At 42.7% G+C, this 27,150-nt stretch overlaps 1 protein-coding gene across 4 annotated transcripts in view; it reads right to left on the bottom strand.

Annotated features, from left to right (window-relative positions):
• Sptbn1 (spectrin, beta, non-erythrocytic 1) overlaps positions 1 to 27,150 on the bottom strand; it is a 129,461-nt gene that overhangs the window by 91,100 nt on the left and 11,211 nt on the right. The window contains exon 1 of one of the 4 annotated variants that reach the window (XM_005391032.2): positions 12,380 to 12,885. The exons of the other annotated variants lie outside the window; for them this stretch is intronic. Within the exon in view, the coding sequence (XP_005391089.1) occupies positions 12,380 to 12,488 (109 nt within the window). The 5' untranslated portion in view covers positions 12,489 to 12,885. Of the gene's footprint in view, positions 1 to 12,379; positions 12,886 to 27,150 lie in introns of those variants that run through there. 4 annotated transcript variants of the gene reach the window in all.

Genomic DNA, 27,150 nt, shown 5'->3' with positions numbered 1-27,150 from the left:
CTGTCTAAAGAGGTATTTTTTGACTTCACCTTTCTGAATCTCAGGTTCCTCAATCCACAGAGCAGATATGACCCTAATTAACTCACAGAGTAACTAAAAGGATAAACAACATATGTGAAGGTACAGTTCACACCTGGGTCATGAGAGAAAGCATCCAACAACTTTTTCTTGAAGTCATGCTCACTGTAGAAGCACCCTGTGGTTTAACTTTTATATCACCGACATCAGCAGAGTGAGCAATATGGTGGGAAGGCCATGACCTCCAATCCCAAACCAGACTGCACTGACTGCACTCTCACAGCACCACTAGTTTACTATGTGGCTAATCGCAAGCATTAGCCATGCTAGAAAAAGGGCCAGCCGTGAGTGACTCAAGCAACAGGTTATCAGCACCACATGGGCTTTCTGACTGGGAGCTGACCTCCAGAGGCAGGTGGAAACCACATCTTAAAAATCATCACTCTGAGAGCAAGATGTTTTCTGAGTAGCTCAGGCTAAGGAAGTGGCTTCAAAGCAGACTCAAGAAACTACACTGGCTGATGTTAGATGACTCTCAGGTGCTGTGCCCACACCCAGCCACACCTAAATCCTTCAAGATAACTATCTCTGGAAGGGCAGTGAGGAGTTATGGTTTAATGCTAGGGTTTTGTGAAGACAGGCAGATGTGCACGCCAGCTCCACCACTTAATAGCTGTATAATACTGACCAAGTTTATTTCTTCTCTCCAAGCCGGATTTTCTCATCTGTAGCACATTATATCTGTCCCTATTTCTAGCATTCTTCTGAGTTTAAACGTAACAATAAATAGAGTCTGATGCATAAGAACTCAATGAATGTAGGAGGCTGTTGTCCTTGGAATGGTGTCTCAGTAGGTACCAATCAGATGAAAGAACCTGAGAACAAAGACAGCCTTGACATTTGTTTACCTCAGAAAAATTTCTTCTATTTGATTATGAGTGTGTACTTTTCATTGGAGGTTCATATACATTGTTGTAACTAAACCTTACAGCAATCCTGGAGAGTAGGGAGGGCAGCTGTCCTCCATCTTGCTGTATATAGGCCACCCCTCTTCCAGTGTATACCCACTAAAATCCTGTTACACAAACCCTATCTGTACTATAATCCCAGCACTTGGGAGGCTGAGGCAGGGGGATTGTTGCAAGTGTGAGACCAGCCTGGGCTACAAAGTGAGCTCAAGGCCAGCCTGAACTACATAGCAAGACCCTGTCTCAAAAACACAGACACACAGACACACACACACACACACACACACACACACACACACAAAGCCCTATCTGTGCTCCTGTGTCTTGTTTGTGAACTTCCTCAAGGCAAGGATTGAAACTACCCCTACAGCCCTAATGCCTCCCAAAGAGCTGAAGATATACCCTTCATAAAGCAGAATATTAGTCATGGACTAAGTCCTACGAATTGTAATTACTCTAAGAACCAAGTCTCTCTATCTAATAGGAGTTGTTTGTTTCTCATGCAGAGAACCACGGCAAGTAAGTCACACTGTGAACTTCCCCTGGGGAGTGTGGGAGGGAGCATCTGAAATCAAGTGCTGGACCACCAAGCAACCTGTGTCACCTTTCTGCCCCCGAAACACTGAGCAGAAGGAAGTGCTGCTGCTTACCAAACACAGAGGGGGCAGGGTCAGTGAAGTAATTCATGAGCTCATAGGAAAGTGAGGTAAGAAAGGTCACTCTGGAATTGCCTAATGACCAGGGCTAAGACTGAGTACCTGCAGGGATCGGGACCGGCCTTCCCGTCTCACTCCAGGCTACTAGTGGCAGACAATAACGAAGGTGGTCAGCTCTAAGAACTGCTTCCCACAGCCCCCACTCCCCATGTTTTCACCTGGGGCTTATACCCAATAGGCCACTGCCCTGGGGCCTCTCTCTCAAATCCACCCATCTCCCCCAAAAAGCCATGAAAATTTACTGCCCCTCTACAGAAATACAGTATGTGGTTCTGTGGCCAAGAACTCTCAGTCAAGTGGGCTAGAGAGTCAAGCCCGCCGCTGTATGACTATGACTTTTAAAAACTGCTTCCTCATGTTTTGAGTGAAAAATAATTTCTAGTTTTAAAATTGAAATCATATTTATTTGCAGTAGAAAACACAAGCGATAGGGAGGCATCAAAGGCTGAGAAGTAATTCTTGAGCCAAAATCAGTTTCCCATGGATACTTCTTCATTTGGAAAGGCTAACGTTCAGTAATCTGTTATCTAAATTTCTGAAGCCCTGCCTCTGTTTGCTCAGAGTGTGATTTAATTGCCTGGCTTCTAGAAAGTATTACTCATTCCATATCTTCAGGAGCAAAGACACATTTGCAGTTAGGCAGTTGTGTCTGCTTTATGATCACACAATATAAAAAGGTAAATGGCCACCACACCTAGAAAAATGAATCCCAGTATCACAAGGTTCATTTTTTGCATTTTTCTGCTATGTAACTAGATTACATTAGTGAAACCCTTAAACTTTTTCCTTGTACAACTACTCCTGTTTGTTCCACTCAAAGGAAAAAGAGAAAATGAAAGATAATTTAATATCTAAATTCCAGGGAACTAGTTCTCTCTCTCCAAGCACTTTAGTACTTAAATGTGTGGGAACCTTTTCCTCCTCCCAACAAAGTTAATCCCTAGCACCTTGCAGAGTCCCAGGGAGTCCATTCACAGGAAGTACTTAAAGCAGATAGGTTGGGGGTGGCGGTCAGGCATGTTGTGACTAGGGTTATATCAAATTTTGTATCAAAAAATGTAAATAGGCTCAGCCTAAGCCAGCCACATCTGGAGTTTTAGTCTGTTTACATCATAGACAGTCATTATCATGACTGTAATTCAATCCTTTATTCAGCACAGTATTAAGTAACTGTGATGCTACCTCTCTTCTAAAGGAAGAAGACCAGCTAAAACACTTCAAAACAATTCCATGTGTATTACTCTTGCTACTTTACTTGCTCATTCACCCTCTTATTCATGAGACATTTATTTGCTAAGCAGTCAGAAAAAAGAGGTAACTGTACATACACAAACGCTGCTCCCCTGGGAGTTCACAAATCTTTACCTGAGTATACCAGTGTTATGGCCTGTGTTCAGATGTCCCCAAAAAAGCCTCATGTGGTCATAGTGGGGCTTTTTCAGAGGTGGCTGGACCTAGAGTATGTGACACTAGGATTGATTCATGGCATAATGCTAGGCTCTAGGATTAAAGGTGTGTGTGCTACGCTAAGTAACCTGGATAAGATATAAGGTACACAAAAAGAGCTCATCCCTTGGTGCTTTGCTACCTTCTGCACCCTATGAACTGTTTCTTCTCTGCTATGACTGTCTGCCAGACCACCCTGCCTTGGAGCCAACTGATTATGGACTGAAACCTCTATAAACTGTGAGCTTAATAAACGTTTCCTACCTTAACTTTGGGTGTCAGGTATTTTGTCTCAGTAACAAGAAAAGTAACGAAGACACAGGTTACTGTCATACATAATCAGGGTGACTCCACCACTTCAGTGTGGCTGGAACTGAGGGAGATTTCCTGGATGTGGAGTTCCCAAGGCTAAAACCCAAAAGCTCTCTAGCAAACCAGGAGACAGTCATCCTATTAAGTCACTGGTAGATCAGGATTTGAATGCAGACTTCTGTGAATTCATGGCACATGTGCTTTTCACCATACCTGTGTTTCTAAAATGAGAGATAAAGTCCTTGACAGCCCTCGTCATCACAGTCTCCCTGGACTCTACCCTACTCTGCACAGCTGGGATTTCATCTGCTCAGCAGTTGTTTCCAGATAATGCACAATCTCCCCTCTATCACTAAAAGACTAAATGACTAAATTTTATAGCAAGTTCTTTAAACCTCTATAGGAATAAAGGTCTCCCTCAAGAGAAATCAGAGTATCACATTCAAGCACTCTATGCATAGTAACATCTTAGAAACTACTGTATGTTCTCAAACTAGTGGCCTATAGACACTCATTGGTGTTTAACAGTTCAACAGAGTAGACTTTTGAAGATGTTTTATATTTTAAAACAGACTTTCAAAAATAAAAAAGAGCCCTTCAAAGTCTCTCTTGATTAAAAGAGAAAGAAACCCTATTCAAAAATGCTAAGGCCACATTTCAAGGGATCTTGACTATAACCACCAATTAATTGCATATAGGTATATCAAGGCCACCAAAATACCCGCCTGTGGTTTGTATAAGAATATCAAGCAAAACACACGATTGCAACTGATGTTTCCTTAGAACAATAACTCACTCCAAAATTGTACTGCAGTTGAACTCTTGTGGGGAGCAGGATTTACCAAAATAACGGCAATGCCGATGTCATTTCCTTGCCACCAGAGGAAAACATAGCCTCTAGACTTTCACGTTTTGCTCGTATTCTTCATGAACAGAGTGTGTGTGTGTGTGTGTGTGTGTGTGTGTGTGTGTGTGTGCGCCTCAGTGACCCTCAAATTACCTTTGCATTTGTACCATTTCAGCATTAAAAAGGACAAATCTTTCACAAGGCCTTTGTGGAAACCAAATATAGGCCAGCCTGTGTCTCCATGCTATTGCGATTATTGTATTTGTTAATTAAAGACTTCATGCATCTTGAAACCAGGGTTGGGGGACAGAGAGAAAGGATAAGAAAGGTCTTTCATAAGCAAGCACAGGGGCTGGGGATTTAGCTCAACATTAGTTTGGACACAGCAGTGCTCTCTGGCAAAGGCAGTTCTCTGATCAAGGGCTGGATGTTCTGGCTCTTGCAGCAGCTGCTCCAGATGCTTTTCATGAACTTAAGAGCCGCCTTCACTGTGACCTTCAACATACATCAGAAGTCACCTGGCCCAAGTGACTGCTGTCAGCCTGTATTCTTTGTAAAGGAAAAAGGCTGTTTCGGTTGGGTGCATTTTCGGGCAAACTAACACTCTCTAACAGGGTGAAGGAAGCCACACCCAGCAAGGTTTCAGAGGTGGGGTAGGGGCTGAGGAACTCCACTCAAGTTCAGAAAGCTCAAAGTCCTGCTTGGCCATGTAGCTAGGACCTGCAATAGTAAAGACCACCATGGAGTAATGAGCACTTACTACACACTAGCCAAACCAGTTTTTACAATCTCATCTAATTCTCAATACAACCTCATTGCGCAAAATTTGTATTACCTCCATCCCAGAGATGAGGTAACACGCTAAGACAGGTAAATAAACTGCTGATTTCCAAAGCAAATAAGGCAACATTTGGCATGAAACACAGAAATATGCACATATGAAATGTTTAAGATATAATGTTGAGTAAAGACTAAAAATGACAAGTCCAGAAAACTCTGAATATGTACATACTGATTACCACAGAGCTAAACCGTATATATAAAGTACTACTGGAAAGTTACACTTTGGGAGGATTGTAGGATCTTACATAAACTAGTCTTTCTTTTTATTTTTTTCTTTATCTGGGAAGAGTAAGTAGCCCTTGGAGTGGCTACAGAGATTAAATCAAGTTAATTGTATTAATAAGGGTTACCAATCCATCCTGCTGATATAAAAATATACTAAAATGTTTTAAGTAATACAAAGGAACATTAGAAATATTTAACTTTGTCAGTGATCCTCAACCCTCCCCTTGAGAGACCTTCACCTGAGTCACCTTCAGACTACTGCTGCTCCACCCCGCCATCCCCCACCCGGATCCTCCTCCTGCCAAGAGGATTTGGAGAGGTTCCAGTCAAGAATGAGTGGGTGGCGGGGAGTGTCACTCACCTCTCCTGGCCCTCTTCTTTCTCCTAAGGTACAAACTTTGGACAGGTCCTACCTGGTACTTTTCTCCCCTACCTAATCAATACCAGCTATTTTAGAGGGACACCTGTAGATTCAGAAAATGAGCACTTATCACAAACGAGGTATCTCAAATCCATTTTTAACACCAAAATCTGAAGGCACTGCTAGTTTACTTTTACAGATATCAGTCTACTTTTACAGATATCAGACGTAAGTCTAACCAACTTCAAAAACAGTAACATTCATTTAACAAATGATTACTCTAGTAAGATAGGGTATAAAGGGGGTTTCATTTTGCTTCATTTAAAGAAATAGTTAAAAAGTATTTAAAAGGTTTGAGTCCAAAACAAGGTTTTGGATGTTTCTAATTTCCTTACACCTTACTAAAATTCTGGAAGAATTTAGATTACACTGGCCCACAGTACTTTTGTACTTCTCCATTAATCACAGGTGGACAAATGAAAAGAAACTGTTTCGTTAACCTCACACGTTTCTAAAACTGCAGGATTAACAAACAAGTACAAAATCCCAGCTAAGTTCTACAAAGACTTACAAAGCTAGGAATTAGCCAAATCTTGCTTCAAAGCCCTGTAATCTCCTAGAATAACACTAAACTTTACTTAATTAACTATTATACATTCAGACATGTAAGTCCAGTTTTACAATTAGCTAAAACAATAATTTACTAAAAAAAAACAACCCCAAAATTCCTAAATTTTATGAGCACTATATATAAAACATAAACATTAAACTTCTCTGTTCGTAAGGGGAGGGAGCAGGCAGAGGTTATCTCCAATGCTATAAAACTTCTTAAACTCAAATGTGCATAGGAACTATTTGAGGCTCTTGTTAAAATGAGGTTCTGTGATGAGCATGAGATGCTGTGTTTCCAATAAATCACAAGTAAACTACTGACCACTCCAAATAACAAGGTTCCAACCACCCTGTAGTTCATAATTCAGGAAGCCATATTTTGTTTCCAAGTTTCTCACCCCAATAAATGCAGCACTAGTCTCCTGCCTCCTCTTGTGTTCACCACCCTCTAAAAACAATCATCATACTCAGGAGTTGGATGAAAACAAGGCCTGGTGACAGGCCTGTAACCCCAGCATTCTGGGAAGCTAAAGCAAAAGGTTCACAAGTTCTAGCCCAACCTGTGCAACTCAGTGACCTAGTAAGGCAGTATCTCAAAATAAAAAAAGCTCAATGTGAAGAGCCCAGGTTCAATCCTCAGTATGGCCCAAAATAAAATAAAATAAAAGCCACAAGAAGTTACTTAAAATCCTCCAGTGCATCATACTGACTTACTTCCAAACTCCTTAACCTGACTCACAGGAACTGGCCTTTCATATCCCCTCCTTACCCCTCTTCCTCTGCATATAAAGCTCTAAGCAAGATAGAATCTGTCAACTCTCTAAGCTGCGGTGCGCTACACAACAAGTCTACTTTTCCACTTTCTTGCAGTCTTTGGTCAGCTCAACCAGCACTTCCAAAACAGCTGAAACATGCTCACTCATACTTTCTAATCAGAAAACAACTACTCATTGACAAGCAGGTAATCAATAAATTTTTGCTAATAATAAAAATAAACAAAAGAGCAAACATCTTTAGTATTTACTTTTTAGAATCCTTGTTGCTTTAAAGTAACCTAGTTTAAACCGGGCATGGTGGCACATGCCCATAATCCCAGTATTTAGGAAGTGGAGGGAGGAAGACTATGAGTTCAAGGCCAGCCTGAACTGCATAGTGAGACCCTGGTCTCATAAGTAAGTAAATAAGTAAATAAATAAAAGTACCCTAGCTTAGTGACCAACTACTAACCTTTTAAACAACAAGTCCTCTGCACTCATAAAATTGTTTAAGAATTGCCAAATTAATTAAGCAAATCCAGCAAAGAATATTAAAATAAGGTTGGAAAAATGCTTTCAACGCTTTAATCATTATCAGTTATTGCGTGTGTGTGTGTGTGTGTGTGTGTGTGTGTGTGTGTGTGTCTTTTCCACAGCTGATCTCAGAGTTGACAGAAGCTTGCCAGGTAAGCAGGAGAAAAGGTACCAGGACCTAAAAAATGACTGCCTTATTCAATCTACCTGGCTTATTCTGATAATGTGGATAAACGTAACTGTTGATTCCTATGTGTAAATCAGCACTATTCTTTCTCCAAGAGTTAAAAAATTTTTTTAATTAAGAAATTCAAAGGCAACTCTTAGCATGTAATAAGCTTGGGGAACAAGGCATTCCCACAGACTGAAGTTCTTTACCTCTAACCCAAGGAAGACAGACATTCCGGGCTCTTCCTGCTGTAAATTCATACAGAGTCAAAAGAGCTAGAGAAACCACCTGCTCCAGAAATGTTAGGTGCCAAACGCTGGAGCAGAATGCAAAGAAAACAGAAAAAAATTACTCTCTGATCCTCTTTAACCAGTCCTGTCTTCATTACAATCTCACTGCCAAGAACCAAAGGGATCATTAGTGCTCTGGAGGTCAGGGAAGCAAGAGAGGGAACAATGTCAGAGCTGAGGTCTCCAGCCGGGGAGGTTTGACTGCACTACCACAGTTAGAACAGGCAGTACCGGTTGGGGTCATTTGGAGGAGTCTTTGAATGGATAGCTTAAAGCGTTTGGAATTTCATTTGCACAAAAGGCATAAGCTATGGTTTCTGAGTGGGAGAATAACAAGTAGCAGGTAGGTGTGCAACTGAAGAGCAGGTATCATGAACCTCTATAATTACAAACGCATTTTTCTAAATGTGGTTGAGTTCTGCTGTTCAACATTATTTTTTAAAAAATAGTGCTGGGAACATTGGTTATCTGCATGCAGAAAAAAGACTGAATCCATACCCATCTCTCTCACCATGTACTTAACTAAAATCAAAATAGATCAAAGAACTAAATAATAAAACAGAGACATTTAACCTGCTAGAAGATAAAATAGGTAAAACTCTTCAAATCATAGGCGTAGGCAAGGACTTCCTGAACAGAACCTTGGCCGCACGGGAAACAGTACCAACAATTAGCTCAGAGAATCTTACCAAATTAAAAAGCTTCTGCACAACAAAAGAAACAACCAACACAGTGAAAAGATAATCTACAAAATGGAAAAAGAAATTTTGTCAGCTATTCTACAAATATCTACAATATATGAAGAATTCATAATATCTAGACTCTCCAAATAAAAGACCCAATCAAAAAAATGAACAAGTAAAATGGGATAGACAAGTCACAGAAGTACAGATGACCAATAAATAAATGAAAAATGTTCAACACTGCTAGTCATTAGAAAAATACCAATTATTAAAACAACATGATTCCATCTTACCCTAGAAAGAATGGCTACCATCAAGAAATCAAATAATAAATACTGGTGAGGATGGGGACGGGGGAGAGAAAGAACCCTTCTAACATTGTTGGTGGGAATGTGAACTAGTACAACCACTATGGAAATCAGTATGCAGATTCCTCAAAAATCTCAAACTAGAAATTCCATTTGACTCAGCTGTTTCTCCTATAGGGATTAACTTCCCATAAGAATTGAAGACTTCATATTATACTGATACATGCATACCCATGCTTACAGCACAATTTGTAATAGCTAAACCTTGGAAGCAGTCTATACATCCATCAACAGAGGAATGGAGAAAGAAAATATAGTATCTGTGCACAATAGAATACTACTCTGCTATACAGATAAACTTGAGTCATCTGTAGGAAAATGGACACACCTTGATAGCATAATGTTAAATGAAATAAGTCAGACATGCAAGTTTAAATACCACATGGTGTCTCTTATATGAGAAACCCAAATTATAAAGTGCAAAGCAAAAGCTATATATAAGAACTAGGAAGACAGATCTTTCTCAGATGGTATGGGGACCAAGAGATAGAGGGGAGGGGAGAGAGGAGAGAGCAGATGAAAAAAGAAATGAAGATGTGTTGTATGTAACTCCACACAAGGAATGTAAACATTATATACTGCAAACATGCACTAACAAAAACTTTTAAAAGAAAAAAATACAACTTTATAAGATACATAAACTAATCATGAGAAAAGGGACAAACTTAATTTTGCAGGTGAAAAATAGGGGTAGGAGAAGCAGGCATGTGTTGGTGTTTAACATTAAAGCTGTCAGAATTTGAAGACCCTGCCCTGTCTTTAGCTACGGGAACTTTGTTGTGATAAAGAAGTCACTGTCTATCTCTCATTTACTTATGTCAAAGGTTTTGTTTTTATCACACTTATTACTAGCCCAAAAATCTCTATACATTTTTATCTAAACAGACCAGACTCCTTATAATATACTTCCCCTCGCCAGAACAACAAATCTCATTCTATGGTCCCTTTTAGAATTCTTGGGATTCTGTGGAAATATTTGAAACCAGCAAAAATGCACAACTCCCACAAAAATTACAGCACTCTCAGGCATGGATGCTAAATGAATAAATTCATATAGGAGGGCATAAAAAATGAAAACAGATGTAGAGGGCATTTTGCCAATATTGGGTGATAACTGCTAGGAAAGATTACATCCACAAGAGTAAAAAATGCAGCCCTGTAAGATGTACAAAACTAAATCAGCAGCTAGAATCTGCATGTTATCAAAAAAATGTGACAATTAGAACTACAAATACTAAACAAGGTAGGAAGCCTGGGGGTGGGAAGTAGAGCAAGGTTTTACTATAATCTTCATAAGGTTATTTAAAATGCCTAAAGTTAGTGATTCACCATACAGTACTTGAAAATTAATTTGCCCTTTCTCAGTTCCTCAACATGAGTGGTTTTCTGTTACAGAAATATCAACACTAAACTTGAGCAACTACAAACCACAATATTTAAAAATAAGAAAGTTACTGGGAACTAAGTTAAAGGGAAAGGTCGTTTTTTAAAAATTTTAAGGTAAGATACGATGTGAAGCCCACCACTTTTAAAGGGATTTGAGAAAAACACATTGACATAGCATATTAGAGGCACATACTGAATTTTTTAAATTTAAATGTTCCTTGTCCAGAGAGGACAGTTAAGACATTTCCTGCGTGCAAGCTACACCCAGCTCAGTGAGCAGTTTACAACCAACCTCAACCTTTTCAGAATAACAGCCTTTTGTTAAGAGTGGGCCTGGGAGTGCATTCCTCCCATCTCTTTATATTTTCTCCTTATTTTGCATGCATTTTTCCTGAGACTACAACGTGTAGGCTGGGTGGGTGTTCTGACCAAGACTCCTCCAAGGGTCCTGTCTCCTTGGCAGAATGACACAATGACATATGGCTTCTGGGCCATGGGTAAAGGGGCACATCCTGAGTTGTCAGACCATATAACTGTGGGGTTCTGAACACAAACCCTAGAGAATGGACACTCATCTATCTTACCATTTGCAAACCTTCCTCACCTCAGTTTTCAAAAAAGCAAATCCCACCTTCAAAGAGTCAAGAAGAATGAACCAAAGACTCAAAACCATTTCCCAGAGCAAATGGAGCCTTCTCCTAGCTAACTGCCCAAAGAAAGCAGCACGGTCTAGCAAATGTTTAAAGTCACATCCGGTTCTGCCTCTTGTTTTCCAAAAAAAGTGTCATTACTGCCAACTATTTCACAAGACAAATAAACCAATGAATGAAATATGTCCTCTCCCCCTTCCCAATGAAAACATTCTAAGAGGGAGCTGCTTCCTTCCTTCCTCCTCCTCACAGAAACCACATCTGGGCCACTGGGAAGAGTTAAAATAAGAAACACACACAATCACCAAATACTACTCTTTACAGTACTAGACCCATACCTATCACTGATTCCCGGGGCTCCGAAATGGAAGGGTTTCTGTTTTCAGCTATGAACCTTTTTTCATGTGTAGGCTAAGACACACTAGCCTGGGCTGGCCGGCTGGGAAGTAACAAGACAGCCAAGGGCTGCAGGCAGGAAAACAGGACACTACTTACACACAGGGTCTCGCTCTTCCTAAAAATTACAGTGGTAAAATCTTGGACACATTTAATTATTCAAGCCTGATACAGACTCTAGAAACCTGTAATTCATTCAGCTAATCCAACCCACAATACTGAAACGACAATAACTGGCTTTTATTATAAATTACATAGCCAACTAAATTGACGGGAAGGCTCTCCCCCAACACAATACATCAAAAGAGTTAAAATTAACCTTTAGAATCAAAACTGTAATTTACAAGAGGATTAGGAACAAAAAGACCACTCCCTCCTCTCCTTCGCTATTGTTCTACAGAAGTGGGTCTGGGGCAGTGCATTTTACACCTTTAAGGCTTCCCAGAGGCGAGAGGCTAGGCGCTGGGAGCCAGCGGAGACCCGGAACCAAATAGTAGCACAGTAATCCATTTATTAGCATTGATCTCCTAAGACGCAAAAAGCTCCTTTGTAAAAGGGAGAGGTGGGTTAAAATTGTGCGTGAAGCAGGTAGTGGACACCTGATACCCAGGAGCCGAAAGGGTACTTACTGGGGGAGGAAGTTCAAATGGTAGTGCGAGCAACGGCCTCCTAAAAGCAGCGGATGGTGCTCCAGCCAACCAGACGCCTCGGGGCCGGGCCCTCGGGCTGCCGGTCTCCGTCAGCGTCACACGCCATACGGCAGAAACCGTAAAGCCTCACCACCCAGGGCGGGGGCTTACCTTGGAGCTGCTTGAATCTCCCCTCCAGCTGGTTGTAGTTGTAAGGCACCTGCCCTGAGTACGCGGGGGACAGCGGCCCGGAGACGCTCGACGTCCTCTGCAATTCCATTATGCCCGGCGGAACGCCCCGGCGGGCTGCAGCCTGGAAACCCCGCTCCGGCCCTCGGCCGCCCCCATCCAACACGCAGCGGCTCCTGCGCACCCCGGCTCTCCGCCCCAGCCAGAAGGGCCGGACCTCGCGCTCGGCCGCAATCAGGCGCGGGGAGCCCTGAGAGAAGCTGGCTGCAGAGCCCACCTTAGCCCGGCGAGCAGTCACCACTCGGCACCTCGTTCCTTGCGGCTCCCCCTCTTCCCGCGGCTCTTGCTTAGAAGCTTGAAATGAATTACCGAGGGGGGAGGAGGGAGCACGAGTCCTACTTCAGTGTTTTAAATATGGCCAATCCCGAGCGCGCCACGGCCGCCGCCGAGCGCAGGAGCTCCCGGAGCAGCACGCACACCGCCGCCCGGCAGCCGCCGGCTCGCAACTCAATCGGGAGCCGCTCTCCGGGTGCAGGCCGGTGATGTCACCTGATTAGCATAACAGCGCGGCGGAGGAAACGCAGGCCGTACCACGAGGAGGCGGGGGAGGCCGCCGCGGCCGTGCGCTCCCGCCGCGCCCGGCCGCCTTCCCAAACAAAGCTGCAGGAGTCACACGCTCCTGGGGAGAGCCTCCGGGCGGAGAAGTCTCCGCCTACTACCTCTCGAAAAGGGGCGCACAACGGCCGGGAGGCGGCGGGAGCCCGCAGGTCCGCGGCCCGCGCCCTCGCGAGGAGCCGGCGCCGAGCGACGACGGCGCGCACCTGGGCGCCGCGGCGGGCGCGGGCTGCGACCACGCGGCGCGCGGGAAAAGAGAAACACGGTCAGCGCGCGGGGCCCCTGGAGGGAGACTCTTCGCGGCGGACGTGCCGCGCTCCGGGGAGGTTAAACCGGAGAGGTGTTCTGAGATAACACTGGCCCCTTAATAGTAACTCCGCGCAACGAAGATTTATGGGAGCGCCGCGTTGCAAGGCATTGTGGGAGAAAGGTACACAGGTAAACACCACCCGGATCCCTGACCCCAGGACTTTATGATCCGGCGAGGCGATAAGAACACAGAAATTACCCTCAGATCCTACTGATTGAAATGGGGCCTCTAAACTTTGGCTTTCCTACATTTTAAAACTCTCCTCAGTTACTTCTCCCATCCATCTGAACCAAAAATGGAAAATAACATGATCAGAATGTACCTTGAGAAATGATGGTTCCAGTTCTGTCCCCTTCCTTTTTTCTCATTCACTAAAGCTTACAGAAAACTACAAATCTCACGCTTGCAATTTGAAGCCCTGAAGCAGTACTCACTGAGGAAGGTCATTTCATTCCTGAAGGATTCTAATCTGCACTGAGGACGTGGGCCCCCACCCCAGGGTCCTTTTAGTGTCGGGGCACTTGTAATGCAAAGGGCTGCTGTCCTGTCCAAGGCTAGAGTTGAGCTACGGGTCTAAGTAACTAACTGGTCAACTCTGAAAAATCCCTACCACTCCTAACAACCGGGTTTTTAATACATCCACAGGGTCAGTCTTTGCCTTTTAGGACAAGCCCAACCAGTTCTTATCATCCAAGATGAACATACTTAAAACCTTATCTCTGGAAATGCACAATGCTCATGGGACACTAGGCAGGAAGGTGGAAAACCTAGTCTTACAAGAAGCATTTGACTAGGATTCCCAAGAGCTAAGTTAGTTTCCTCTTTTCCTTCTCCCGATCCCTTTTTTCCTCCCTACCTTTCTGACATAGGGTCTTCCTATGTAGCCCAGAATGGCCTCAGACTTGCAGTTATACTCCTGCCTCAGCCTCTAGAGTGCTGGTATTACAGGCTATGCCACCACATCTGGCTTTCAAGGCCTAAATTTCTAATCCTGGCCAAAGCCTCCTCACCATCCCATGACCTCAGAAGAAACCCTGGATTCTTTCTAAACCTCAGCTGTTAGATTGAGTAATAATTAATGTCTGTCCTCACAATATGTGAAACTGCCCTAAATTTTTTCAAAATCTTTAAAAGTAGGAGTCTGTTTTTCCAAAGCATACCTCTTCTTATACCCACCCCCAATTACATCAAAACTACAAGGAGATATGAAATGGGGAGCTGTTTCACTGAAAACCCTTTTTAACAGGCCCTGCCTCACTATTAAATATACTGGTGATCAGTCTTACATGTCTAGTTATGGGACCAGAAATGAGATTACAAAGTGCTTTGCCAATTTATGCCATTTTATTTTTAATCTTTAAGCTACTCAGTGAATAAAGTATGAGTCACCTCACAGTATCTCCCCTTCAGCCTCCTCTGGTATGCGGAAGTGCATGAATAAGATTAACTAGAGTATATATAGTGCAAGAGTAGAGACTTAGAGCAGCCTAGGTGTGATCATGAAAAGCCGAAACTGCACAAACGAGGCAGAGTGAACACATGTAAGTATTGGAAAGAAAGGTTATGAGGCTGAGGAAAGGTATGATAACCCCACAGGGACAGGAGCTAAGAAACGGGAATCCATTTGGTATGACGGGGCCTGGGATGAATGGCTCATGTGGCCACCTTCAGCTGAACAGTAAGAAGATGATGAAGGGAGACAGAGACATTCAGTTCTTTATTTCTGCAGTGTTTACTGGGTTGTATTCATAGCATTTAGTATGAGCCTGCTGGCTTGAACCACTGATGGTATCATCAGGTGGCTTGTACCACCTCATGGGACTGTCCTGTGCCAATGACAGTCATGCATGTACCACTGGTGGGCCAAAGCTGTCTGGCAGCAAGACATAGGAATTACGGTCCCATCGTGAACAAGTTAAAGTGTTCACAGCAAACTACCAAGTGCTTTGGAGGAGTCAAAGGTGACTAGGAGTGTTGTTAGCCAAAGGTGACGGGAGAAATTGCATGCCAACAGTCGCACAGCAAAGAATATGAGAAGATTTCAGAGGATAAGGAGGTCACATGTGTCTATACAGGTAGGCAGAAAGAACTTCAGGTGAGACTGGCATTTTGGCCTGGCCTTAAAACACAGGTATACAGTTAACAGGCTGGTGGCAACAGAAAAAGGCCTCCAAACCTGACTGAGGAAGAGGGTCAGCAAATGCTTCAGTTTGGCTGAAGCACAAGGAATTGCCAGGTGGGAGGGATGTGACAAGAAGCAAGCTGCAACTAAGCATGGGCTGGGAAATGCAGACTTTGGAGCTAGAGGCGGCTAGGGTCTGGGCTGCGCTCTAGGGATGATTCATACAGTAGAAAAAAGAGAGCCTGAGGCAGCAAGGTCAACTGGGTAGTCACTGCAATTATACCTGGCCAAAGGACCAATCAGGGTGTGGTACAATAGACTGAGGAGGAATGGGATGAGGATGTAAGATTTCATCCATAGGATTTTGATAGCCATCTAGATGTGGGAAGTTCAAAGGATAGGCTCAAGAAAGACTCAGCTTTAGAGCTGATTGGGAGAATGGGGAGGTGTAGGGAAGGATTCAACATTTCATTCAACCTGAGTCACCTGCAACACAAGGTGACACATCCAGAGCAGTCACAGATGGGGAACTAGAGCTCAAAGGACACGTACACAGCAGAGGATATTGAGAGAGTGGTGGGGTTAAATCTAGGAAGAGAGTAACAATGCAGGAGGCTGAACAGAGACCTGGAAAAGTCCTAGGTTTAGGAGGAAAAAAAACCAGTAGAGACCCCAAAGGAGTTACAGAATGGAAACTCACTAGAGCAGAGAGATAACTCAAAGAAGGGAGGTGACATCACATGCTGCAAAAAAGACAAGAAAGTAAACCAGAGAAAAAGCCAGCCAGTGTGCCGATTAGGTCAAAAGGTTAATAAAAACAAAAGCCACGTTATGGGAAAACAAACACTAAGGAAAAGGGGGAAAAGAGGTGGTGAGTGCTAGTGAATGGAGGTTACAGGACAAACTGGGGGCAAGGTTGGGGGCACGGAGTAGGCCCTCTGCGCACACTTCAATCCTGAGTTGGTGGAGGGAGGGAAAGGCCCATGGGAAAGCGACTCAAAGGTGTGGGTGGAGCAGTCAGCCTTTGCCAAGAGGACACAGAGGTGGGTGTAGCTTGAGAAGCAAGGAAAAAGATAAAGGCCTGTGAAGAAGGAAGAAAGAACCTGAAGGAGCTAATTCTTTTTTCTTTGACTCACTCTTTTTTATTGGTACATTTTAGATATAGACAGTGTTCACATTCATCACAGGGAATTTGTACCTGTACATGGTATATCTTGCTTCTTTTTTTCCCATTCCCCTTCTCTCCCTTCAACCCTTTTTCCCCTGCTTATTTACAAAAGCTTTGTTTCCATTTTTTTCCTTCTCTTTTTTCTTGTCCCTTCCTTCCTTTCTCCCCGTTCCCTCCTTTATTCCCCTTCTCATTTGACCATTTTCTTCCTATTTCCCAATATCTATTATACATTTTGGTCCTTATCTATACTTTCAGTTTCTCACATCAGAGAAACAATGCCATATTTAAACATGTTTGTGTCCAATTTATTTCACTTAAAGAGTATGGTCTCAAGGTGGATCCGTTTAGCTAGAAATGCCTCAAGTTTATCTGACGGAGCTAATTCTATCTTAATAAATTAAGAGGCCAGGGATCCTCCCCCAGTTTTTTTTTACATAGCACCTTGGAAGAAGAAACCTACATGGCAATGTGGTATAGGAATGGAACCATTAAAGAAAGGAAAGAGACAGCTTTGAGAATGCTTAATAGTCAAAGTTTCTGCAGAAACAGGTCCTGCTAATGTCCTCAATTTAATCTAAGAAACTTCTCTCCCTTACAGGCAAGCAGACCTCCTCTAATAACTGGTTATGCCTGCCTTCAAACTGCATCAAGATTCCAGGGTATGAAAGACAGCCAAAACTGACTGACACAGCAGCAACAGGAGCAAACAAACAGAAGCCCAAGTATCTTCCATATTTGTGATGCCAGCAAGGTAAAAGCAGGTCTCTGTAGTATGCTCCTCTAATCCCAGCACTCTGGGAGCATAAGGCAGGAAGACCACAAGTTTGAACCCAGCCTGGGCTACTTAAAGACTTAGCAAGACCCTGTCTCAAAAAACAAAAACAAAAAAAATTAAGGTGATGGGTTCAACCCCCAGTATTAATAAACGAACAAGTTGGAATCTATACCATAACAACTCCTCTGGTCCTAAATGTATTTGTTAGTGATATGGGTGCCCCCTGCTTGGGTCCAAGTTTTAATTGTAGTCTCAGTCATCACCAATCTCCACATAAGCTGAATGGCCATAAAAACTGTAACATCATCACACACACTTTCACATACATTTTCTTAAGTGACTAAAGCGACAAGATAGTCTCCGTTTTGCAAGCAAGGCAACTGCAGGTCAGGGAGAACTGAGAGTCAGTGCTTTCCTTGCTAACGTCCACCCAGCCGGTGAACAGCACAGTCAACAGATAGACCCAGGTTGACCAAGTCCAGTGCTCCCTCCACCTCTCCTACATCTCTGCAAGTTGCTTTAGTCAGTTTATCAGTTTTACTGAGTAAGGATTTCTAAGCTTTTAGAAAAACTATGAAACTAAATGATACCAAGATAAACCTAAGGAGGCTTCCACACAAGCCTATACATCATTTAGTTAGGGTTAGGTGCATTCTCTGCTAGTTTATACAAAACTTGCTACTTTAAGAGTTCTGCTCTTGGGAATGGGTTTTGTTTTGTCTTGCTTGGTTTTGATCTTCTCATACATAGTACATCTATACATTAAGCTTCTGTAGGATTTACTATCTGGGATGTGAGTGGGAACATTAAGAGGGTAAGAATAAGCCGCTGTTTGTTCTAAGAGCCTTTATGTAGTGTCGGGGAGCGGGTAGGGAGAGAGGAATGCTTTTCCTGCATTACAGCAAGACTGAAAGGATAAACTTTGGATGTTCATTTCCTGAACATATAAACATTGGCCAGAATGAAAATGTCCAGGAGAAGATGGCCAAAATGTGAAGATAGGATGGGATTTGTATACAATGAAATCCAGAAATTGCAAAACCAACCCAAGGCTGGGGAAGAAGCAGTGGGAACAGAGAGGGGCAGAAAGAAACAAACAAAACCAAACCAGGGTTTCACCTATAAACTGTTTTGCTAAATTCTCTGCTGCTTCCATTGCAGTTTCCAGATCTGCTTTTTACTTTTCACCCCTGTCAGATCACTTGACAGTTGGATGATCACAGAGTGTTTCCATATAGGAAACAAAAATATTACAATAATCCTCTTCCTTTAGCATGGCTGGATAGAAGCAGATTCCAAATCATACCACAGCACTTATATGCCACACGAATTAGTTTACATTATCTTTCTGTCATCTTACTTCTCTTTCTTCTCTTACCTCTCTGCCCAACCACTCCCTTTTCTAGCAGTCTCCTGCCCACATCTTCCATCCTTAAACCCTTAGCTGTGATTGTTATTCTTCTCTTTCCATTGTCCAATGCCTGAAAAGCCTCTTGCCCTCTATTTGCCACCTTCCTTTCTCTTCAAAGTCTGCCTCAGTATGTATCTTCTATTATTCCCCATACCATCCCATCTTCAGTGGAAATTTCCTCACTTACCAGAAAATTCAACTAACCAACCAAGAATATCACCATGCAATACAGACAAAAATAGAAAACAAAGAATTACAGCCTCCCACCCTGCCTGTTATGGTTTGTATCCAGATGTCCCACCCTAAAGCCTCATGAGCTCACAGGTGGGAGGTGACTGGATCGTGGGGGAATGACACTCATCAGTGGACTTATCATGTTGAGAGGTGAAGCCTGGTCAGAGACTGGGTCACTGGAAGGATGGATCTCCCTTCTCTTCCCTTGATCTCACTCTCCTTCATAACTACCAGGCCAAGAGTAAGCCTCCTCTGCCATGCCCCTCTGCCCTGTCTTGGAGCCAGCTGACTATGGATTAAAACTTCCACAAACTGAGCCAAAATAAACCTTTCCTCCTTTACAGTGTAGGTGTCAGGCATTGTGTCTCAGCAATGAGCAAGGAACTAAGTCACTGCCAAAAGAACAATTTTTAAAAGGATCGTTAGTACAACACATTTGACTCTGCCTGCCACCCTTCAGAAGATCTCCCTACCCCACCAGTGGCACCTGACACTCAAGACCTGCAGCCTGGGAATTGGAAGCAGTTGTACTTCCTTTCTGCTCTTAATCCACATCACTCCTCAAAGACCAGGGGAGAGACCACCCCTTACTTAAGTCATAGAGTACCACCCACGTGAGCTTGTCATGGAAGCTTGTAAGTCAGGGTTTGGACATGCATAGTTAGGGGAGGAAATGTGGTTAAAAGCAGACTTGGGACATAAGAAGCTGTTTCTGCCACTTTGTAATTTTTTTATTCTCTGTGCCTGCAAAATTGGCACTGTAAGAGATAAATATCAATTAAGATCCCAGCATAATCCTAAAAGCCATGATTATCAATCTTTAAAGTCCTCACAGGGATAATTTCAGTAATAGCTTCTGTCCCACCTTTGACCATCTCTTTCTTCACTATGAAGACCACTGGATGATGTTGCAAACTTCATGTGGAAATACTGACCTCAGGCTCGGGTCCGTTAGCTTTCTGGATGAGGATATTTCTAAGTGGCAGGACTACTCCTCTGTTTGGTTTGACAAGTACTTACACATCCCATTCCCTTCTATCCTATTATATATAGCAAAAAATATGCTCAAAATCCTATTTCATAGCTAGAAAACTGTAGCACCTCAGAGACAGCACAGACAGAATGTGCACTATGAAGCAAGTTATAATAGGCCCATATTTTTAGAACGGGCAGTGTTTCTTTGAGGTAGAAAGGGCTATGAGATTTGATACTCCAGGTCTTAAGGGGAAAAAAAGCCAAAAATTAAAGGGAAAGCTAAAGGTATTTTTCCATCCATAGCAAGTATTATTCCTTGGAGGATATGGATGGTTCTTTCCCTCTACAGTACTCTCTCTATATACATACAATCATCTAGTTACACAGCAGAATCTAAACACCAGGACAAACCTAATTTCCATTCATATCCTTTTCCTGTTTCTTGTCCAGCTGGTCATATCACAACTGAATACAAAAGCACCTGATATCACTGCTAGGAAAAATAGCTGTACTCATAACAAATACCCAAGTCCTTGGAAAGGAATGCAGTTAACCGAATCTTTTGCCTTATCTTTGCTTTTGAATCCTATCAAGTTTGTCAACTGGCCAGGCAAAGCTTCCCTACATGAGCAAAAGAACTCCCAAGTCCAGGGGCCCCACCTTTGGCAAACAGGTGTTGCTATGCCTATGAACACGATATCAGCCAAAGCCAGGACTGGGCTCCTCCACTTCAGGTAAAGTGGCTTAGGAATGGAGCATCTGAGGAATGCATCCGGGGGCCAGGCCTTTTCTCGCCTGTCATTTTGGTTGTGCTTAGTACTTACAACATTGTTGGGGGATGATATACACAGGTGCTCAGAGGCATGGGGCTAGAGTTTAAAAAAGATCTGAGTGAGGCACAGGGAAAATACAGCTGCTGCGAAGGATGAAGTATAAACCTATTCTTTGTGAAAATAAGCTTTTGAACCATCCCCTCAGAAATTCACACCTTAGTTTATCTTTTCCAGGAGGTTTAATGAGAAAAGGTGGAAAGAGTAAGCTGAGCAGGTACCTGATGAGGTAAGGAGAAGGGAAAGGAGTGGGTGATGCAAACCTCACCATCCACACAGAATCCACACTGCCTGATCTACAGAAAGCCCATCCAGTGTGTTCTCACTCCCATCCATAAGCACAGGTCATGGGAGGGACCCAAAGATTGTAAGAAGTGCATTCTTTTCTGCAGGCACTTTCAGCTTAGTTGAGGAAATGGGAAACGTGGACGTACCCACACAAAGATGTATGCAGCTTGTAACTAATGACAGGCCAGTGACAGGAATAATGCTAAATGGTACAATAAGTACCATTTTAAATGGGTCAACAACTAAATCTCTCTTCTGGACTCTTAAACATCACAGCAAAGTGGGGTTTCTTCTACACAAATGTTCTCTGTTCCTACATCATTGTATCTGTGCAATTCTTATGTTGTTCCAACCAAATCTCTGCCAACACATGTCACACTAACATGGGAGTTATTGTATTTATTAACTGAAAAACAGTCCAAGTTGCAGGAATACAGAACAATATGTGCAGCCCTGGCATGTGAACATGTGAAATATTTTAAGGGTGCAGTCATTTCTTCCTTCTCACCGGAGTGTCTGCTGATCTCTCAGTGAGATAAGCACAGGACTTTGCTAGGCAGCCACTTGCTGAGTATAGGCCCTGAATAATTTATGGACGGCCCAGCCACTCAGGAGCACCAAGGCTGGCCAGCTGCCTATTAAGTGAGAGCCAAGCTCCAGAGTTACTATAAAAGAGTTAAATACTATTAGCTACCTCTAAGACTGTCTTTGTAGAAACATCATGAGACCTTTACAGAAACACTACACAATTCTTTTCTTCCCTCCCACTTTAAGTCAAACAATTTCCTGTTGGATCAAAGTGCTACTAAGTTTAAGGAGGGTGGGTCCCCAAGTACATAAACGGAGTGAGGAAAAAAGTGGTATTCTCAAACAAGTACATGATCAGGTTGTCATGTCCCACACGGGTGCTGGGGTGACCCAGATCAAGCACCAAACACTGTGCCTGACCCAAGACAGATGTTCAATAAATGTCAGTCCTCATCCCCTCATTCTACCTGTCCCTTTGCTTCAGCCGAAGTCTGTATCACTCTACCACCTGTCTTGGGTTTTCCATGCTTCTGTCCTTGTGCTCCCTCTTCTCTCAGTCCATAGCCTGTCCATCCTTCAAGCCCTACTCAAAATCTTTCCTCCTCCAGGAAGGAATCCCAGATTATCTGAGCTAGTAAGATGGATCTTGCTCAGAAACCCTACACCAGCCCTGTCAGGCTCCCTCATCTGGCACCTATTTTACACTCTTAAGAGTATTGCTTATCTCCTCTTCTATACCAGGTCTTATCTACTTAATTAAAATAATGGAAATGCACCACTTACAGACTCAAGGGAAGTAAAATATGGACTCTACCCTCAGCTTTTGACACTGACTAACTGTGTAACCATGAGCTGTCCCCTTGGCTTTCCAGATGGCCTAGTCCCAAAACCAAGGGATCTGAAAGAGAAAAATCTCTCCTCAGGTCCTCTAGATGTAGTACTATTGGAAATACATCGTAAGTTACTTTGAGGCCGATGCAAGTCTTCTATAGCCCTTGGCCAATATCACCTAGCCTAGTAATAAAGAAGCAGTTGTTTAAGAAGATGTAACCAGATCACAAGCCTGAATGAACACTGAGGAAAGCTGGGGGAGTTGGCCTGTTATGGTTTAAAGCTAAGATGTTCCTTCATAGTCTTATCTTCAGGAGTGAGGCTTTTAGGTGACTGGATCATGTAGGTACTGTACTCACCTGTGGGAATGGGGCCTGATGGGAAGAGGAAGGTGGGACAGCTTGACCTAGAAGAATGCATTACTGTCCCTGGCTTTTCCTCTCTTGCTGTGCTCCCTGAACTCCACAAAAAGAGCAGCATTCCTCTATGGGGACCTCCTACCATTCTGTTTACGCCTCAGAGCCAGCCAACCATGGACTGAACCCAGTGAAACTAAGCCAAAATAAACCTCTCCTCCTTTAAGTTGCACATGTTGGGTATTTTGTCCCAGGATGGAAATCTCACAGATACAACCCCAAACAGTGAACTGTGTAGCCTCTTCCATCTTATGCAACACCTCTAGTCTATAATATCTCATGTTTAGGAAATGACAGCCAGAACTCTGAACAGGCATCAGAAGTTCCTTTTCAGGCTGGATGTAGTGGTGCACATCTATAATCCCAGCACTTGAGAAGCTGAGGCAGGAGGATTGCTATGAGTTTAAGGCCAGCATGAACTACAGTACATAGGGAAACCCTGTCTCCAATAAATAAACAAACAGAAGTTCCTTTTCAAAATTCACCAAAGCCAACCATCTCATTTATAGATAGGGAAAATGAGGAATGGAGTGCCCAGAGATACAAAGTAACTTACTGGTATATCAGAGATTAGAAAGGAGGCCTTCTGAATTCCTGCTTCCTCTTTCAAATTCTACAGTAAACCTAAACGTATAGGGAGCCAAGAACAAAGGAAATGGCATACATTTCTTATGCTCCTCTGTCACTGAATTAGGCCCAAGTCTGAATGTCCCAGAAAGCTCACCCTAATCCCTTCTCCCATCTAACACTGTGGTGGAGCCAACATATCTTTCTTCCTTTGATGTCCAACTTGTACTAGAGAGAATGGGAGTACTGACAGCTCCAATCATCCCTCTAGCCTAACATAGAACTAAGCATACAGGCAGCCCTAAATGATTGTTGTTCAAATACCCTTTCTCTCAAGTTGTCTGTACTGATCGCTTCTTTATTATTCTGTAATGATTTGTTTTAAGGCCAGCATGAACTATAGTACATGGGGAAACCCTATCTCCAAAAAATAAATAAATGAGAGTTCCCTTTGAAAATTCACCTAAGCCAGCATCTCACTTTGTTGCCCAGACTGGACTTGAACTTGCAGAGTGTGCATATAGCTAACACTGCTAAACTATACACTTTTAAATGGTTAAGACTGTTACACTTTTTAACCAAAATTAAAAATAATTAAAAAAAAAAAAAGCTTCAGTGAAGACAGGAGAAACACACCACCAAGCAGGAGAAGAGACAGCAAATCTAAAGCTGTATGTCCTGCACTATGACTAGAGTGAAATAAAATGTTGTCTAATGCTGTCAACGAACACACTGATCCCTTTAAATCCTCTCTTCCACCCTTAAGAAAAAAGAACTTTACTAGGAATCCTGCCAGCTCTTATTTTTACAATAAAAGGTTTGCTAAATTAGTTACTGACTACAAATTGCCTCCAACCTCAAAATTGTGTGCAGTGCTGCAGAAAAACCTCTGGGTCATCAGTCACCAAGCGTGCCACACATTATACAGAAGCAAGTGTACGCATACTTACATAATTTACGTGTGTGTGCACAAAGACGAGTGCTTGCATGTGCACGGGATCACCCTGGCAGATGTTAGACAAGTTGTCCTCACTCTGAAGGCTTTGTGACACCTCATCATTAATTATCCTGAAACAGCAAGACTTGCTCACCCAGCTAAAGTGGACTGATACCCTGTCAATGTGGGCATGGACATAGTTTACTGTTAAGGATAATTTTAGGGTACTCAGGGCTCATGAAGCAATGGACCACGGTACTTAATGATCAAAAAATTGTTCTTGTAGTTAGCCTATTAAAGATTATGGAAGGGCAAATGGCAAAAATCATTAGTTAGGAAAGAGGTCTGTAATTTAAAGTGATTACAATCAAAGTTACACTCGTCCTCGTTAATAGTACTCCACAAGAGCCTGACTCACCAAACATAAAACACTGGCAAAAATTAACATGAGAATAGGTCTTGAGTCAGAATCACAGGGTATTTATTATTTCCCTGAGAAAGACAAAGGTTGCTATCACTCCTACATCAACACATAGCCTGCGTCTCACCATGTACACAGAAACCATCTTGAAAAGAGGCCAGAACTCACCTTGGTAATGAAACAATGTCAGCCTGCTACCTACATGGGACAAAGATCATACTGCCATACTGTACTATTTAGTACAAATGTTTCATATCCCCCCCCCCCCCCGTACTGGGGATTGAACTCACGACCTTGAGCTTGCCGGGCAGGCACTGTGCTGCTGAGCTAAATCCCCAGCTCCCATGTTTAATCTTCTTTAGGTAGGTCATTTAGGCCCCCCCCCCCTCAACTGGTCATGCTTTTCTTGTGCTTAACAGTCAGAAAAAAAAGAGAAAATTCCCTATAAAACACTGAATCTCAACTCTCACCCTTCCTGTTAAATACTGGTAATGTTTGGCTCTCTTAGGAAAGGTTTTAATAAGCTCAATCACCACTGATGTCACAAAGGAGATACTTAAGTTATCTTAAAGTCTTACTCAAACTTCTCTAAAAGGGAGTACAAATCTCCCTCCCCCCATGAATTAAAGGGTATTTAGAAACCTTCAATATTCATGTGAAGGAAGGCAATTTTATGAAGATTGGAAAAGGCATGTCAAAGACAGGCATCTGAGGCTTTCAACTACCACCCAGGAATCCATATGCCTCTGATTTATATGAGTACTAAGGTAGAGTGGGACAAATAACCTGATTCAGAAAATCTCAGCCTGAAATCAGTAAAATGGGGGGTAATGTCCCTACCAGAAACTGTTACTAGTATTACAGTAATATTCTACAATGTTCTCCAAGATGAAAGTGATATATAAATTTTAAGTATAAGTAATCCCTGTGGAAATCCAGTAGTATTTCTTCTTTATTATCCTCTGATACCAAACTACAGCTGTCTCAACAAAGAGGAACACAGCCCTAAAGCTAAATAACCCCTACAAAGGACTAGCCTGCTTCCAAGAAGAGCCAGCCTTTTTCACTTGGATATTTCTACACTGAGTATGTCCCTTGCCCTCCAAACTCAGGCATTTATCTGGGAGAAGGGGTGGAGAAAATCAATTTTCCGTAAGTTTTAAAATATTTTATTGTAATTTTTCACAAACTCATTCTCTAAATAAATTTAGGATTATTTTAATAATTCAGATTTGCATTGAGTGCAAATCTAAAACAGATAAGTAGAGTAAGACACAAATGTGAAAACAACATTAATGTTTTAAATGTTAAGGTCTTTTTCATGCTTCTCCTCCCTCCCAGGAGGACTGAGTACCGCAAATGCTCTCTGAACACCACAGCAAGCAAAGCCACAGATCAACAGTATCCTTAGGCCATCAAATCTGTGTCCTTTCAATGCTCCCACTTTTCCATCTTGACTTCTAATCCTCCCATCTTACATTAATGCAGCTATTTCAACGGGAGAGGCCTCCTTGAAGGACAGAAAGGATCCTTCCCTTTAAGACTTATTTTTAAGGTATCTAGTACTTCTACAATCCTAGCACTTTGGAGGCTAAGGCAGGAAGATCACACATTAGAGCTTAGCCTGAGCAGTTTAGAAACTTAATGTGACCCTGTCTAATAAATTGTGGTAAGGATGTAGTTCAATGTTAAGGCCCTAGGTTTAATCCTGGATAACAAACACCTCATACATATGCTTGTATGTGCAGACACTGAGCTAGGCTCCTTCCACATTACAATAAATTCTCACAATGACTGTAAGACAGATACTGTTCTTATCCCTATAGAGTAATTTGTCTAATCTCTCAATTAGGAAAAGGCAGTGCAGGGAATCTGAGGCCATTCTTTTCTCAGCATCAGCCCTGAGATGGACAGTCCTGCATGCCTGAATCCAAAACTAGAATTATCTGGATGCTCTGGCCCTAGGAAGAACTTCAGTTCATTCAGACAGCAAAAATGAGGAATGAGGCTCTGGTTTCCAAAGGATGGGTAGAATACAGGCAAACGTGAGCTGAGAAAAACATGATGTAACCCTAAAACTGGAGCCACACAATGGAGCCTAAATAAGTAAATAAATCCAAACAATGCCCCGCCTTGCAGATAGGTGATGAAAGTATGACACACAATCCTCATCTGCTCCCAAGCATCTGACATGCAAATGTTTCATGTAACAAAGCCAAACTCCTTTTCCTTCCTTCTTGCTTTCCCAGGCTCTTGGAGAGCAAGTCCTAGGGATCCTAATTCAACTGTGTAAGTCCTTGATTTTACTCTCTGAAGCCCACC

The sequence above is a fragment of the Chinchilla lanigera genome, unplaced genomic scaffold (genome assembly GCF_000276665.1).
Source record: "Chinchilla lanigera isolate Chin_1 unplaced genomic scaffold, ChiLan1.0 scaffold00040, whole genome shotgun sequence".
In the NCBI taxonomy this organism is placed as follows: Eukaryota; Metazoa; Chordata; class Mammalia; order Rodentia; family Chinchillidae; genus Chinchilla; species Chinchilla lanigera.
This window is presented reverse-complemented; position numbering and strand designations above follow the sequence as displayed.